At 37.1% G+C, this 13,575-nt stretch overlaps 1 protein-coding gene across 50 annotated transcripts in view; it reads right to left on the bottom strand.

Moving 5' to 3' along the window:
* Nucleotides 1-476: 476 nt before the first annotated feature.
* The window catches only part of RIMS1 (regulating synaptic membrane exocytosis 1), a gene marked incomplete at both ends in the record, with an annotated part of 221,064 nt that continues 207,965 nt past the window's right edge, over nucleotides 477-13,575 (bottom strand). For all 50 annotated transcript variants that reach the window (XM_080806176.1, XM_080806177.1, XM_080806223.1 and 47 more), the window contains 5 exons: nucleotides 477-695; nucleotides 2,384-2,523; nucleotides 3,150-3,251; nucleotides 6,270-6,382; nucleotides 8,567-8,705. In XM_080806176.1, the coding sequence (XP_080662302.1) occupies nucleotides 477-695; nucleotides 2,384-2,523; nucleotides 3,150-3,251; nucleotides 6,270-6,382; nucleotides 8,567-8,705 (713 nt within the window). The remainder of the gene's footprint in view (nucleotides 696-2,383; nucleotides 2,524-3,149; nucleotides 3,252-6,269; nucleotides 6,383-8,566; nucleotides 8,706-13,575) is intronic.

Below are 13,575 nucleotides of genomic sequence, written 5' to 3'. Positions count from 1 at the left end.
AACCCAACGAACAGCACACAAATAAAACACACAGAAGAACAAAACTTCTCAAACACCAGGGAAATAACACTGCTTGTGGTCTGTGCAGAAACATGTAAAATACAACTTTTCAGAGTGAGAGTTTCCAGTTTGTTCAGTTTGGGGTGTGTGCATGCCTGTGTGCGTGTGTGTGTGTGTGCGCGCGCGCGCGCGTGCGTGCGTGTGTCTGAACTTGAAGTTTCCTCTTTTTCTGTTTGTCAGAAGCATCAGTGACTCTCACTAGCATGTTGACTCTTACTGTGATTTGATAGACTGCCTTGTTCTGTCATATGAAGCCAGGTTTTAAACAACAAGTGGGACATATTATTGAAAAACTACTACAGGCAAAACACAAGTTGATTGTCTGTCTCCAACAATGCTTTTGATCATGAAATATCTGGTTCAGATTATTATCCTGAAAGGTAGAGTTTCACTGGAATGACTCTGGTATGAGTTCACTATGAGCGGATGCAGGGAGGCCCAGTTGAACTTTCCAGAGATGACTGGGAAGCCCGGCGGGTTAGGGGAGTGAGTGTGGGATCCACCAGGGATGATGGTGGGAACAACTTGTACCATCCGATGACCATACTGGATAGATCGAGTTCTTCCAACAAGATTTGAGCCACACCCATAAAGCATTTATGGTCCATTCTGCCGTAGTCTCCCCACACAATCACCTGTGAGACAGAAAAAGGCAATGAAACTTGAATGTCTCTTTCTTTCACATTTGCAGAGTTGAAAGCAACTCTTCCGTCAAAGTGGGCCAGTCAGGGAAGCAGAGGAAATGAATATAACTGATACCAAGGAGGCAGAACAGACAGAAAGATACTAACAATAAGGGGCTCAAAGAGACACTGCCCAATAACTTTTAGATTTGATAGAATGCAAGTAATGTTTCCCTAGTCAATGAGGGGTCTTAGCTACATAAACCATGTTAAAGAAATAAATATACAAGTTTGTTTATATACAAATTCAATACCTTCTTGAGGAAGTACTATCTAGTAAGTGATGTGAGGGCCACAGAGATACAGAAATTAAAATTTGTGCAAGTTAGCCGGGCAAAACAACATAATTCAATGTCCAGTGGAGTGTGTATACCATGGACTATGTATAAAGAATGAGAACGTGCATTATATTTCTTTTATATTGTGTATTTGTCAGTGAAGGGACAGGTTGAAAAATAATTGTAAGTCATTGCCTTTTGAAAATTTGTGTGACAATTCTGATTTGATCAGATGATTAATAAGTCAGAGAGTTTACAGGCAGTACAATCTGGGTCAGCTCCTACCAGACTCAGATGAGTAGTCCATTACACTTATTCCTCCTCCTAAGGTTCTGTTTTCCACTCCTCTGGTCATCTGTGAAGGTTCTCAACTGAACTCATTCACCCACTTATACAGGCAGGAGTGGCAAAACTTGCCTTTGCAATTTACTGAGTAATTTTGCCAAATTATTTAATCTCCGTAATCCTCATACGTAATCTGTCAAATGGGGATTATGATATTTTAGGCACACGATAGTTAAAATGTTTAAAAGAAGTAATGTAAGGGAGCGCCTGGGTGGTGCAGTTGGTTGACCATCTGACCCTTGGTCTTGGGGTCATGAGATGGAGCCCTGCGTCGGGCTCTGTGCTCAGCATGGAGTCTTGTGATTTTCTCTCCCTCTGCTCCCCCTCCCCCACCACGTGCTCTCTCTAAAATAAATACATCTTTAAAAAAAGAAGCAATGGGGGTGCCTGGGTGGCTCAGTGGTTAAAGCCTCTGCCTTCGGCTCAGGTCATGATCCCAAGGTCCTGGGATTGAGCCCCGCATTGGGCTCTCTGCACAGTGGGGAGCCTGCTTCCCCCTGTCTCTCTGCCTACTTGTGATCTCTGTCAAATAAATAAATAAAAAAAAAATAAAAGAAGTAATGTATGCAGTTACTTAACAATGCATCCGGCATTCACCAGTCCTGAATATTCGCTTTTTCTTTCCTTTCTTCCTCTTTGTATCCCATGTCCGGCACACAGAAATGCTCAATAAACCATTAGCATCATTGCTCTTGATTATCTACCTATCTACCATCCTACATACCAACTTACTTATCGAGAAGAGGGGATATGGGAAGCAGGGCAAAAGCAGAAGGAGATGATGGAGAGAAGAAAAAAAAGAAGGGAGAGAAAATAAAAATTATGTCTTCCCTTAGATCCATCAGATATTTTCAATATGACATATTGTTTGTATTGTAAATTAACAATCTGTTTTTTCTACTCAAAGATGTCACATTTCTCCTCCCTGAAATCTATTCTCTTCATGTTTGAACACCGCTTTAGTGTTTATATGAATAATGTGGACATTACAATGTAAACAGTCACACTGTTACTGACCTGAAGAACTTTACCCTGCGGGCTTTCGTCAAACACCAGGGACTGTTGATACAAAGGATCAAGGGTTTTTCGTGCAATTCTTGTCTTCTTCTTGGCTATACAGGCCCCGTTTTCCAAAAGATACACTTTGACGTATGGAGCTGAACAAAGTAATATTTAACATATAAGAAGTTAATCCTTCAAGTTCAATTGATTTGATTAGAGAATGTCTTATTAGAGAATTAGAGATGCTTAGTGAAAAGTTTCCTAGTGACTGTTTAAATCATTGTAAATTTCCAGTGCTCCATAAATTCTCTTTCTTAAAACTCTTAAGTTACTACAACTGGCATTTTCATCATTCCCAGTAAATGTCTGCCAAGTTAACCTAAGACTGACTGACCTGGGGTACAGCTGGCATCACGATTCAGCTGTATAACTGAAAGCTCATTGTTTCCTTTTTATGCTTAAAACTAAAAAAAAAAAAAAAAAAAAAAAAATCCTTTCCATTTGTAAATGTGGAGAAAAAAAAAATAACCAACACAAGCTAAGAAACAATCATAGCTAAACTTTTCTTAATTTGATAATACTCTTCCTTATACTTTCTGACAGAATAACTGCAAGGAAAACCCAGATCCATTTTTATAGAATCAAAGAATACAGAAAAGCTGCCTTTTTAATCAGTCAGATGATGCAAAATGGAGAACACAGAATTCAAATGCAGCAAATATTTTGATTTTTTTGCTCATGTCAGAGTCTCCTGTCCAAACTCAGTACCACCTTTCCTTACCAGGTGTGGACTTGGACCCAGGTTTTTGCGTGAGACTTCGCGCTCTAATAACTTCAACCTCTAACTGGCCCTTTTTATCCTCCATTCCAATTTGTATGTCACCTGCAAGTGGAAAGGAAGTAAATGTCTCAGCTTCTTTGCAGTTACACACAGTTAAAAAAAAAATAGAGGTACACGACATTCTCCAGATTGTGATCTTCATGATCTTGATAAAAACTCTCCTGTTTAGGGCTCCCTGCTTCCACTTTTTTCCCTGCCTCCAAATCAGGTTTTGAAATGTTTTCCTTCATTTTTCTGGTACTAATCCATGTTATGAGAGTCCTATACTACTTTATAAATCACTTAATAACAACAATACTGCAGTATCTAAGTTACTCTTTTAGTCTAGTAGGGTTTCTTATCCTTTATATAACCTAGTGTATAATACTTAGTAAAAGTGTAATTATCTGTATTTCTGTTACCTAGAAAAAAACCACTATTAATGTTTTGGTGAGTATCCCAGAAACCTCATAAGAACTTTCTCTTTCTTTAACTCCTTTTCTCCCTTTATTCCTTCTTATCTATCTCTCTTTCTATCTATCATCTCTCTCTATCGTGACCATATATCCTCAATTCATTGACTGTATGGACCAGTGAATGGTCATGTCATTACCTCAACCAGATCCCTGTTGATGGAAATACAGGTTATCTATGTTGTCGTTATTACAAATAATACTGCAATGAACAGCTTTATACAGAATTTTTGCACAGATTTTAAATTATTGGGTCTAGTTAAATGGACAATCAAAAACTCCATGCATATTGCTATGTACCCTTCAGAAAGCTTGTGCCCGTTGGTACTACCACCAGAAGTATCTGTCCTCCCATTCTCCACACCCACTAATAGGGGTATTAGGAGTATGTCTAATTTTTACCAATCTGATGGTTAAAAAGTGATAATTTGAGTATTAATAGATAGGCTGAACATATCTCTAAATATTTTCAGTTTGCATCCTTTTACGTTTTCCCTGTTCATGTCCTTTGGCCATTTTTACTAAAGTGCTCATCATTTTCTGATTGACATGATACTTAGTTTCTGAAAATGCTAAATGTAATTATTTCTAACTTTTTTCTTAGTTAAATTCTCTCCATTTTCTCAGTTGTGAATTCTCTTTATTTGCCAGGTCAGTTGATCAACTTTGTGGCTCTGGACTGTTCATTAGTTTTATAACTCTGTTTTAGACCTCAGCTCCCAGACTTCTCTCTTGTTTTTATTTTAATCACATACACACATTGTTAAAAAATCAAACTGTTCTATAAGTCTTCTTATTAGTATAAAAGAGTCCCATTATCTTTCTCAACTTCTTGCCTTCCAAAGGCCACTGCTTTCAAGATTTTCAATATTTTTATCTGATTTATTTTATACTATTTGGCATCTACCTCCCTATTTCTAAATACTATACGTATAAGGTATTTTTCTATATTTTTCAGTTTTAGATATTATTATTGACTTCTAACTTCATTTTCTCTCACTGCCTTCCTACCGCTGCCATATACTTACACTTTCTGTTATCCGAATATTGGACTATATAATTATGATTATGTAACATTACTTAGAAATGAATGAACTACAATACTGTGTTTACTTCTCATTTCTTGGACAGCTCTTCCTTTTCCCTATACTAAAAAAGTGTCTTTTTAAAAAGCATCTGCATACATTTTTATGTATATATCATTAGTTCAACCCCTTATTCTCTCCTGCTTGTTGACCTCTTCCAAAAAAATTAAACACATTAGGTATTCTGTAATTTTATTTTATGGATTCTGACAATTTGGACAAATTTTTATTTAATTAATTAATTTATTTTATTATTTATTTTTTAAATTTAATTTTACTTAAATTCAATTAGCCAACATATAGTACATCATTAGCCTTAGATGTAGAGGTCCACAATTCATCAGCTGCGTACAACACCCAGTGCAAACCGCTTTTGAAGCTTGCTGCACCTGTTATCTTCAGATTTCTCCTCACTATTGTCTGGAATGGTTGTCTGGGTATCCCAACCATTTCTCTCTTATGTTAAAGCATTTATTTACTGGATCTTTTCTCCTTTTTTTGGTTCCTATTTTTTTAAGTTCACTTAGTTCATTTTGTTGAGGTATATCCTCTGGTCACTTTCTGAGCCATGTTGTGTATGAGGAAAATATTCCGAGACCTTTCTTTGTCAGTATTTTTTTTTATTCCAGCCTGAAACTTACCTGATAATTTGACTTGCTGTGGTACTCTACATTGGGAATCAGCTGTTACTCAGAATTTTTAAGGTAATATGCAGTAGTCTTCTGGCTCCCAGTATTATTACTGAGGAGTCTGATGGGAATCTGACTTTTGTGCTCTTGATAATTCTGTATAGAATTATTTTTCCTCTTAGAAAACTTGTAGGATTTTCTGATCTCTGGTGCTGTGAGTCCATGATGATGTGCCTTTGTGGTGACCTATTTTCATGCATTTTGCTGAGAATTCCATGGAATCTCGTGTCCTTCAGGGGAACAGCTATTGCACGTGTTACGTGTCATTTTCTCCTTTCATAATTTTCCTTTTAACTTAATTTAGGGTGTATCTTGCTAGTAGAAGTTTTCAATTTATCTGTCTTTGGTTTGATCCTTTGAAAGATTTTTCCCATTCCAAGAGCAAAGAAACATTAAGTGTTTTTTAGTATTTTGTAGTGTCTTTCTCCGCCCCAGTTCTCTTTTATAATTGAGTATAAAACATATCTATAGGTTCTGAAGTAGGGAGGCAATTTCATTAATCTTTTTTGTTTGTTAACAGTTTTGCCAACATTCTTTACTGAATAATCCATCATCTTTCTATGCTGTGAAAGGCTACCCTCATCCTACATTTGGGTCTGTTGTGGACTCTCTACGTTGACAAAGTTTTCTGACAATTCAAAGATTTATGACTAATTTTATTCATTTTGCATCATGTCTCAAGTTAGAAACATGCATCAGAAATTAGAATAGTCATTTGAAGCCAGCAATACCCTTGCTCAAATGTTGCTTCTCACTTATATTACTATTATGATACTTTAAATGACCTTGTCAGTCATGAAACATCAGTTTTCCTGTGGAAAAAATGGTTCTTACCCATTGCAGGGGTGGCAAGGGTTTGGCGGCCAACAAGCTGAGCTGGTCCCAGTCCATCAAGAAAATCACTGAATTGACTGTCTGCTCCTAGTCGTACTCCAGGAAATATTAAGCTGTTAGCAAAAGGATAAAAATCAAAACATTAGATCTCCTAGAATTCCTTTTATTAGTTTCCATTTGACTACTAATTCTGATCACGAATCATAAACTTTAGGCAGTTTACATAGACTCTTGGCATTCACTGCCTCTGAACCAAGTATATGAAGTTCAGCACTGACTGAGAAAAGGTCAAAATAAACTCTCAAGTTAAGAGCTGATGTTCTATTCAGGAGGGTGTCATTATAGTTTTTAATATAAGAAGTTTTCCGGACATTTACAAATACAAATCCCTACATAAATATATTGTTGACATAAAATATGAGATACTAATTTTTATATCATGAATTTTACATAAATTATTGTTCATGAACATTCAGTCACATTAATGCTAAATTCAAAATGTGCCTGATAATGTCTTCAATATATGTTATAGCAAAGTACAAATTCTTATTTACAGGTAAAAATGTTTCATTTATTCATCTTTTAATGAACTACCTTTTTATAATACCTGAGATTTTCATTCAGTTCGAATGGAAGAGAATTGATTAGACTACACCCATTTCTTTTTTCTTCAAAATAAAGCATTTTTTAAAAAAAGACTTTATTTGTTTATTTGAGAGAAAGAGCACAAGCAGTGGGAGTGGGAGAGGGAGAAGCAGACTCCCCAATGAGCAGGGAGCATGATGCGGGGCTCAATCCCAGGACCCAGAGATCACAACCTGAGAAGAAGGTAGGCACTTAACCAGCTGAGCCACCCAGGTGCTGTCCATTTCTTACTACACCCCGACTGCCTGAACTCCCTGGGCTGTAAGCTCCAGCGGACAGTGAGTGTGCTCTTCTTGTTTACTGATGTATCCTGGGCAACAAGAACCATGCTTGCTATGTAGTGGGACTTCAGTGAGCATTTTTTCAATAAGCACATTTCTATAGGGATTTATTGTTTCCAATGTGCTTTTTCACGTATTATTTCCTCATAATCAAGGGAATTAGAGAGGGCATTCAGAGAATTCAGAGACTATGAAAATCAATCTGTAAGAGGTTAAGTGGCTTATCCACAGTGGAGGTAAATATTATTTATTAGTTTTATATCAGAAAATGTCTCCTGTCTTTCATTTGCACATTACATTATAACACTTCATCAAATACTGGCATTTTGTCAGCAAGTTCATCTCCATAACTTTCGTTCCTGCTGATGTTTGCTCTTAGCTATATCTTGCTGGGAGCATACATACAAATCATTTGATCAAATAAACACGAGTTTCAGGAATAGGAAAGCATGTCATGAACATTAACTTGGCATAATTTTATTTTATCTTCTGAACGAAATTTAAAAATGCCAGTAGAGTAAAATAAATTATTACTATTAGATTGGTAAATAAGATTTCTGAATGGCAATAAGTGAATAATTATAGAAAATTTGTACACGATCAATCCCCAAGTAATCCACCACAGGCTAATAATTACTTAATTGTAAGATCTATCACCTCAGTAAAAGTTTGGTTTTATCAGAAAAATTCTCAAGTGTAGAAAATGCAGGTTTTTTCTTTTTTGCAAGATCTATATGTAAAAGCATGTAAGTAAAACACAAATCTAGTTATATATTTTTAAGATTTTAAGATATATTTTAAGATTAATTAATTAACTAAAACTTTAACAAGAAAAGTAATTAGGAAGATAAATTCTGTTTTTTTTTTCTTAAGATAAAAATGAGTGGTGTTTTAAAAACAAAAAAAATTATAATTTCTTATTATCAGAGTGTTAGACTTCCAACAACTCAGAAACAAAAAAATAGTTTGGAGAGAAGGAGAAATATGGGAAATCAGTTCTCAATTCCAAATTTTAATTCAGATTTTGGTGACTGGACCAGATAATGAGTTTTCCCACATGAAATAACCCATTAAATGTAGCATTTCTACACTAAACATCCAGGAAGGGACTATTGTGAGTTTTCTGGATGATGGAGATCGGTTTATTCATGTTAACTCAGCTTTTCTTCATACCTTTGAAAGGTCTGAGTAAGCAGGTGCAACAATGTGTCCCTGTGTACATATCATAAGAGGTAAGGCTGTTTAAAACATGGAGGGTTGAACCCCTCGTTAAGTAGAAAAGCTCCACTGAAACCGATGGCAGCTGTTATTTTACCTTTGACCACACACCTGGTGGTTCTAAAGCCAAACAGAGGTGCTGACATCACTTACTTTCCCTCGGAGCTATAACTGTTGATGCTGCCGTCAGTAGACTCTCGACTTGGTTGCCTTACCATCTTCCTCATTTCGGCTGCCATTCCTGTTTCTGTGCTTCTCTGGATGGTACTTTTTAACTTCTTGTGGCCTGACTCTGACAAGAGAGAGTAAAAGAAACTCTAAGTTTTGTTTAGACCATCTCTCCCCAAATACTGAGTGATTCTGCAAATAAAACAATGATGCATATAATTAAAAGTTTATTCAGAAAAAGAGAGTCTAAGAGAATGATCTGGTTAGCTACATCTCTTTGCCACGAGGGTAGCCGTGGAGGGCAGACCACTGCCCCAGGCCCAGAGACGGCCTGAATCTCAATGAACCAAAATGAGCTCATTGTAATATTGCTGCTCAAGTGACCACTGCAGTGAAAAGCGGGATTTGGCACTGAACGGCATTATGTGGAAAGATGATGCCAAAGAACCTAAAAGATTTTTCCTCAGTCTGGAGTGTTCCAAATATATGGAGTGTTCCAAATGAATGGGCCTTGTCCTTTAAAGGAGAAGAGGCACAGGGAACTAGGCATGAAAAATAGCACAGTTTTGACCATGTATCAGTAATCCCATAAAGAGAAATGGTAGTATTTCATTTAATGCTTTTTGAAACACTTTACCATACACAGGCTCATTTGAAATGGCACAGAGCATACCTATGGAGGTAGAACAGGTATTATCTTAACTCAAAGTTTCGGCTCTCTCATGGCTTGTTGCCTCAGCTGCATGACTTCTGACTGGCAGTTTTGGGTGTGAGTCTCTTTTTGCATCATGAATTATAATGACCGATCATTTTCCTGACAAACTCTAAGTTCAGAGCAACCCTCCTCAAGCCACTTTGAGACACGCTAACCGGCATTCTATTCATAGCATGGAAATGAAATTCTAAAACACTTATTGGGTTAGAACAGTATCAAAGTGTTAGACAAGCACTTAGACTTTTAATTCCCGCCCCAGTTTTAACATCTACACATTTGATACATATTTCTGATTTTCTTTCAAATTTTCATATAGCAGCATTTAATACCCATCAATATATACTCTGTATGCATCTATGTATGTGTATAAACACAGAAAGGCTCCAACCCTCATAAAACCTTTGTGAAGTAGGTGCCCCAAAACACTCCTAGATAAGCCATAGGAAAGACTGCTGTTTTCCTCTCATTTTTGGTCACTGCAATCCTTTTGTAGTTTGCCTAATAAAAAAAATTTTTTTTTATTATGCTCTACGGACTCAATGATGAATATTCTCTTCATAAGAGCCATGGCAGTTCCTTAAAAACATAAATCTGAATATGCCATTCCCTTGCTCAAGATCTTGTGCTGGTTTATCATCAAAACTAAAAGAAAAGCCAAAATTGTTACTATGGCTTGTAAAATGCTCCTGGCCACCTCTCAGATCTCACACGCTGCCTGTCATCCTGTCCTTGCTCTCCAGTTACATGGTCTTCCTGAATTTTCTTGAACACTCCAAGCATGCTGCTTCAGGGCCTGCCTTCCTGTCTTTCCCTTCGGAATTTCTTGCCCTGCTCCCTCACTTTGTTCAGGTCCTGCGCAAATGTCACCCCCTCAGAGAGGCTTTCTCTCATCCTTATCATTTTCCATCTCCTTGCCATGCTTGGTATTTCTTTATAGCGCTGCTCTGCCATTTAACTTCTATTGTTTGTTTCCCCAATTAGAATTTTATCTCTAGGAGGAGAGGAACATTGTGAATATTGCTCACTGTTATCCCTAGTGTCTAGAACATTGGTAGAAACTCAGTAACAATATCACACATTTTCCTCATTCCATTTAACTATAATACAAACATGTCTCTATTTTTTTTTAAAATGATTGCACCATTAGGTGGTGTCATAATTAAGCCATCTCTTTACTGATAAGCACTTGGAATGTTTCCAGTTTACAGGAGAGTTTTTATAGAACAAATTTCTAGAGGTTGCATGCTAGTGAAAGGGTAGGAATCTGTTTCATCTTAATAGCTATTCCTAAATTGCCATTTAGAAACATAGTAATTTAAATCACTCCTACCAACATTCGTATGGATGTACCCACTTTCCCACCTAAGGCTCAGGGATTCTCCACTCTTCCCCCTTCTAGACTCTATCTTGCCTATTTGACTCATCATTGTAGAATTTGTACACTTACTGAAGGTAGTGACTTCATTTATGGACTTTCTAGTGCTGTTTGATTGATTGATTGTGCCTCCTTCTCAAATGCAGTTCCTTTATGAAGTCACTATGGTAGAGCAACATTTCATTCATGCACCCATACTGGCTACAGTCCACTTCAGGGGTAAAAGGCAAGCCCCAGCCATGTGTTACGGAAGTGAGCTAAGCAGTGTTATGCAAATGTCTCCCCACAGCTGTGGGAGGCAATAAACCAGGGTGGGACACCAAATTCTTATTGAGGAAAAGGACTATCATAGCTAGAAAAAGGAGGGCAAACTTGAAATCTAAATGGTGAGGTGACGCTGGAAACTGGAGGAGAAACAGTTAAGACAATCAGTAGTGGGGAAATTTGGTTACTTGTTCATTCAGTTTTTCATTTACCCATCCAACAAATATTTACTAAGCACCTACTGTGTGTCACACACTGTTCTGGTGCTGGGGATATATTGACGAAAGACAAATTTCCTGCTATCATGGAGCTTACATTCTCATGTGTGTATACAATCAAGGCAATGAACAAATAAACAAATATGTGCTTGGTAATAAGCGCTGTGAAAAAAAAACCATGAATGATAAGGGGGTAGAGAGAGTGACAGGGTAGAGCAGGAATGATTTTATTATAAAGGGGTCAGGGTCTCATTAATCATCAGTCTGGAGCCAGTGAGGACACAGGCTGTGAGGGAACAGGGAAGCAACACGGGTGGCGGGACTGGTCCTGCTGACTATGTGGGAGGAGGCTTGTGAGTAATGGTGATTGGTAGGGGGCCACTGTCTTCTCAGTCGTGCACAGCTTTCCTCTGCAGTCTTTCCAATGTTGATGTTGACTCTGGCCAAAATGCTCTGTGGCCAGAGATCTCAGGGCTCTGTGTGCACCTGGCAGTGCAGGTGACAGATGCAGAGTGGGCTCATCAAGTAGGCTATCATTTCCTAACACAGGTTTCACATGGTTGTCAATTAATACATATTTGTTCAATGAATGAAAAAATTAAAAGTGAAGAGTCTACTAATTTGTTTACATAATTTAATTGGGACATCAAGTATACTTAATGAAGGGTATATTTACAGAGTGTCCTAACATTCTTAGAGGAGTTTTAAAACTTAATAGCTTCCAAAATGTAAATGCTACCCACTCTGAGAAAACATCATTTGAGAAGCTGGTTATTGAACTTTCTTTTAGAGTTACTTAATTTTATGAATTTGAATATATTTTTAATTTTAAAGTTTTTGTTTTACTCCTTTTGAAGACAGCAAATATGGACTGATACCTACATATTAATAAAGATTCAATGAAAAGAGATTTGATGAACTAAACAATCTATAAAGGCCCAGGTAAAAACTGCATAAACAGTTCTAGCTATTAATTTGTCTTCTTTAAATTCACAACAGCTTTAAGACTATTTAGAATGCAAGGGTTGCAAAAGCTTTGTTTTGTAGATGTGGAAACTAATTTTGGAGAGTTTTAACTCATGCAGCAAATACTTGTTCAGCACTTACACTGAACTTTTCCAGATCCTGGTGAAACAGCAATGAACACAGCAGACAAAAATCCCTGCCCTAATGGAACGTACATTCTAGTGAGTATCATGATTTGCTCAAAATCATGACAGCGAGCAGCAGACGCTGGATTGGATCTTCTGAATCTCAGGCTTGTGACCATTCCTTTATACCACAGTTTAGGAAAACACAGTCTAATCTCATTTTACAAACAGAACAGTGGCTTAGCTACACAGATATTTTCACGTACACATTCTCATATGGGCTTACAAATTCATTTAAAAATTTTGTTAAAAGCACATATAGTCTATACAAGTACAAATGTATATAATTATCTAAATCTGTCTCTGTAAATATGTTGTGATTATAGCATAAACATATGTTCCATATGTGTCATTTAAAAAATATCAACACCATGCATTAAACTACTAAATGACATCACCACTATTTAGCAATTATTTGTATCCATTGAAGAATCATCTACCTGGTTAAGACAAGAAGTCTCCTATCAAATCATGACATGAAACCTTTGACTTGAAACTACTGTCTCAAATATTATACAAAGAACAAAAGGATTAGAAAACTCACCTATTTTAATACTCTGTATTCAGAAACACATGAAAAAATTAGTAAAATCCCTGTCATTTGGGAACAATTATTTTCCCCTGCTTTGGAAGAACTTTCCCTTCTAGAATGTCTTCTTTACATATTAATTATTTCTCTCTATTCATAGTAAGCGATGTATGTTACATTTAGAAACACCCCCATTGATGTATTAATTCATTCTGTAAATACTCATGTAGCACCAAGTACCTATAGTCTAATTGGCAGTTTTCTAGATGGTGGAGCTACAACAGTCAAAAGACAGGATAGTGCCTATAATGAGCAATTAAATAAGTTATGATAATTTTAGAACTGGTAGTCATCATGAAAAAAAACAAAAACAAAAAGAAGAGACTGTCCCAGTAGAGTGAGTTACTTTTGATCCGCTGGGCAGAGAAGGCCACTTCTTTTTTTTTTTTTTTAATATTTTATTTATTTATTTGACAGACAGAGATCACAAGTAGGCAGAGAGGCAGGCAGAGAGAGAGGAGGAAGCAGGCTCCCTGCCGAGCAGAGAGCCCGATGTGGGGCTCGATCCCAGGACCCTGAAACCATGACCTGAGCCGAAGGCAGAAGCTTTAACCCACTGAGCCCCCCAGGCACCTGGAGAAGGCCACTTCTAAGAACGTAAAATAGGAACCAGCTTTGCAAGGATCTGAAGGGAGTATTATCTAGGCAGAAGGAGCCAAGTGCAAGAGCCTGAAGAGTGATG

This window comes from Martes martes (genome assembly GCF_963455335.1).
Source record: "Martes martes genome assembly, chromosome: 6".
Lineage (NCBI taxonomy): Eukaryota > Metazoa > Chordata > Mammalia > Carnivora > Mustelidae > Martes > Martes martes.
The sequence above is the reverse complement of the archived record's forward strand: the minus strand, read 5'-3'. Positions and strand labels throughout refer to the sequence as shown.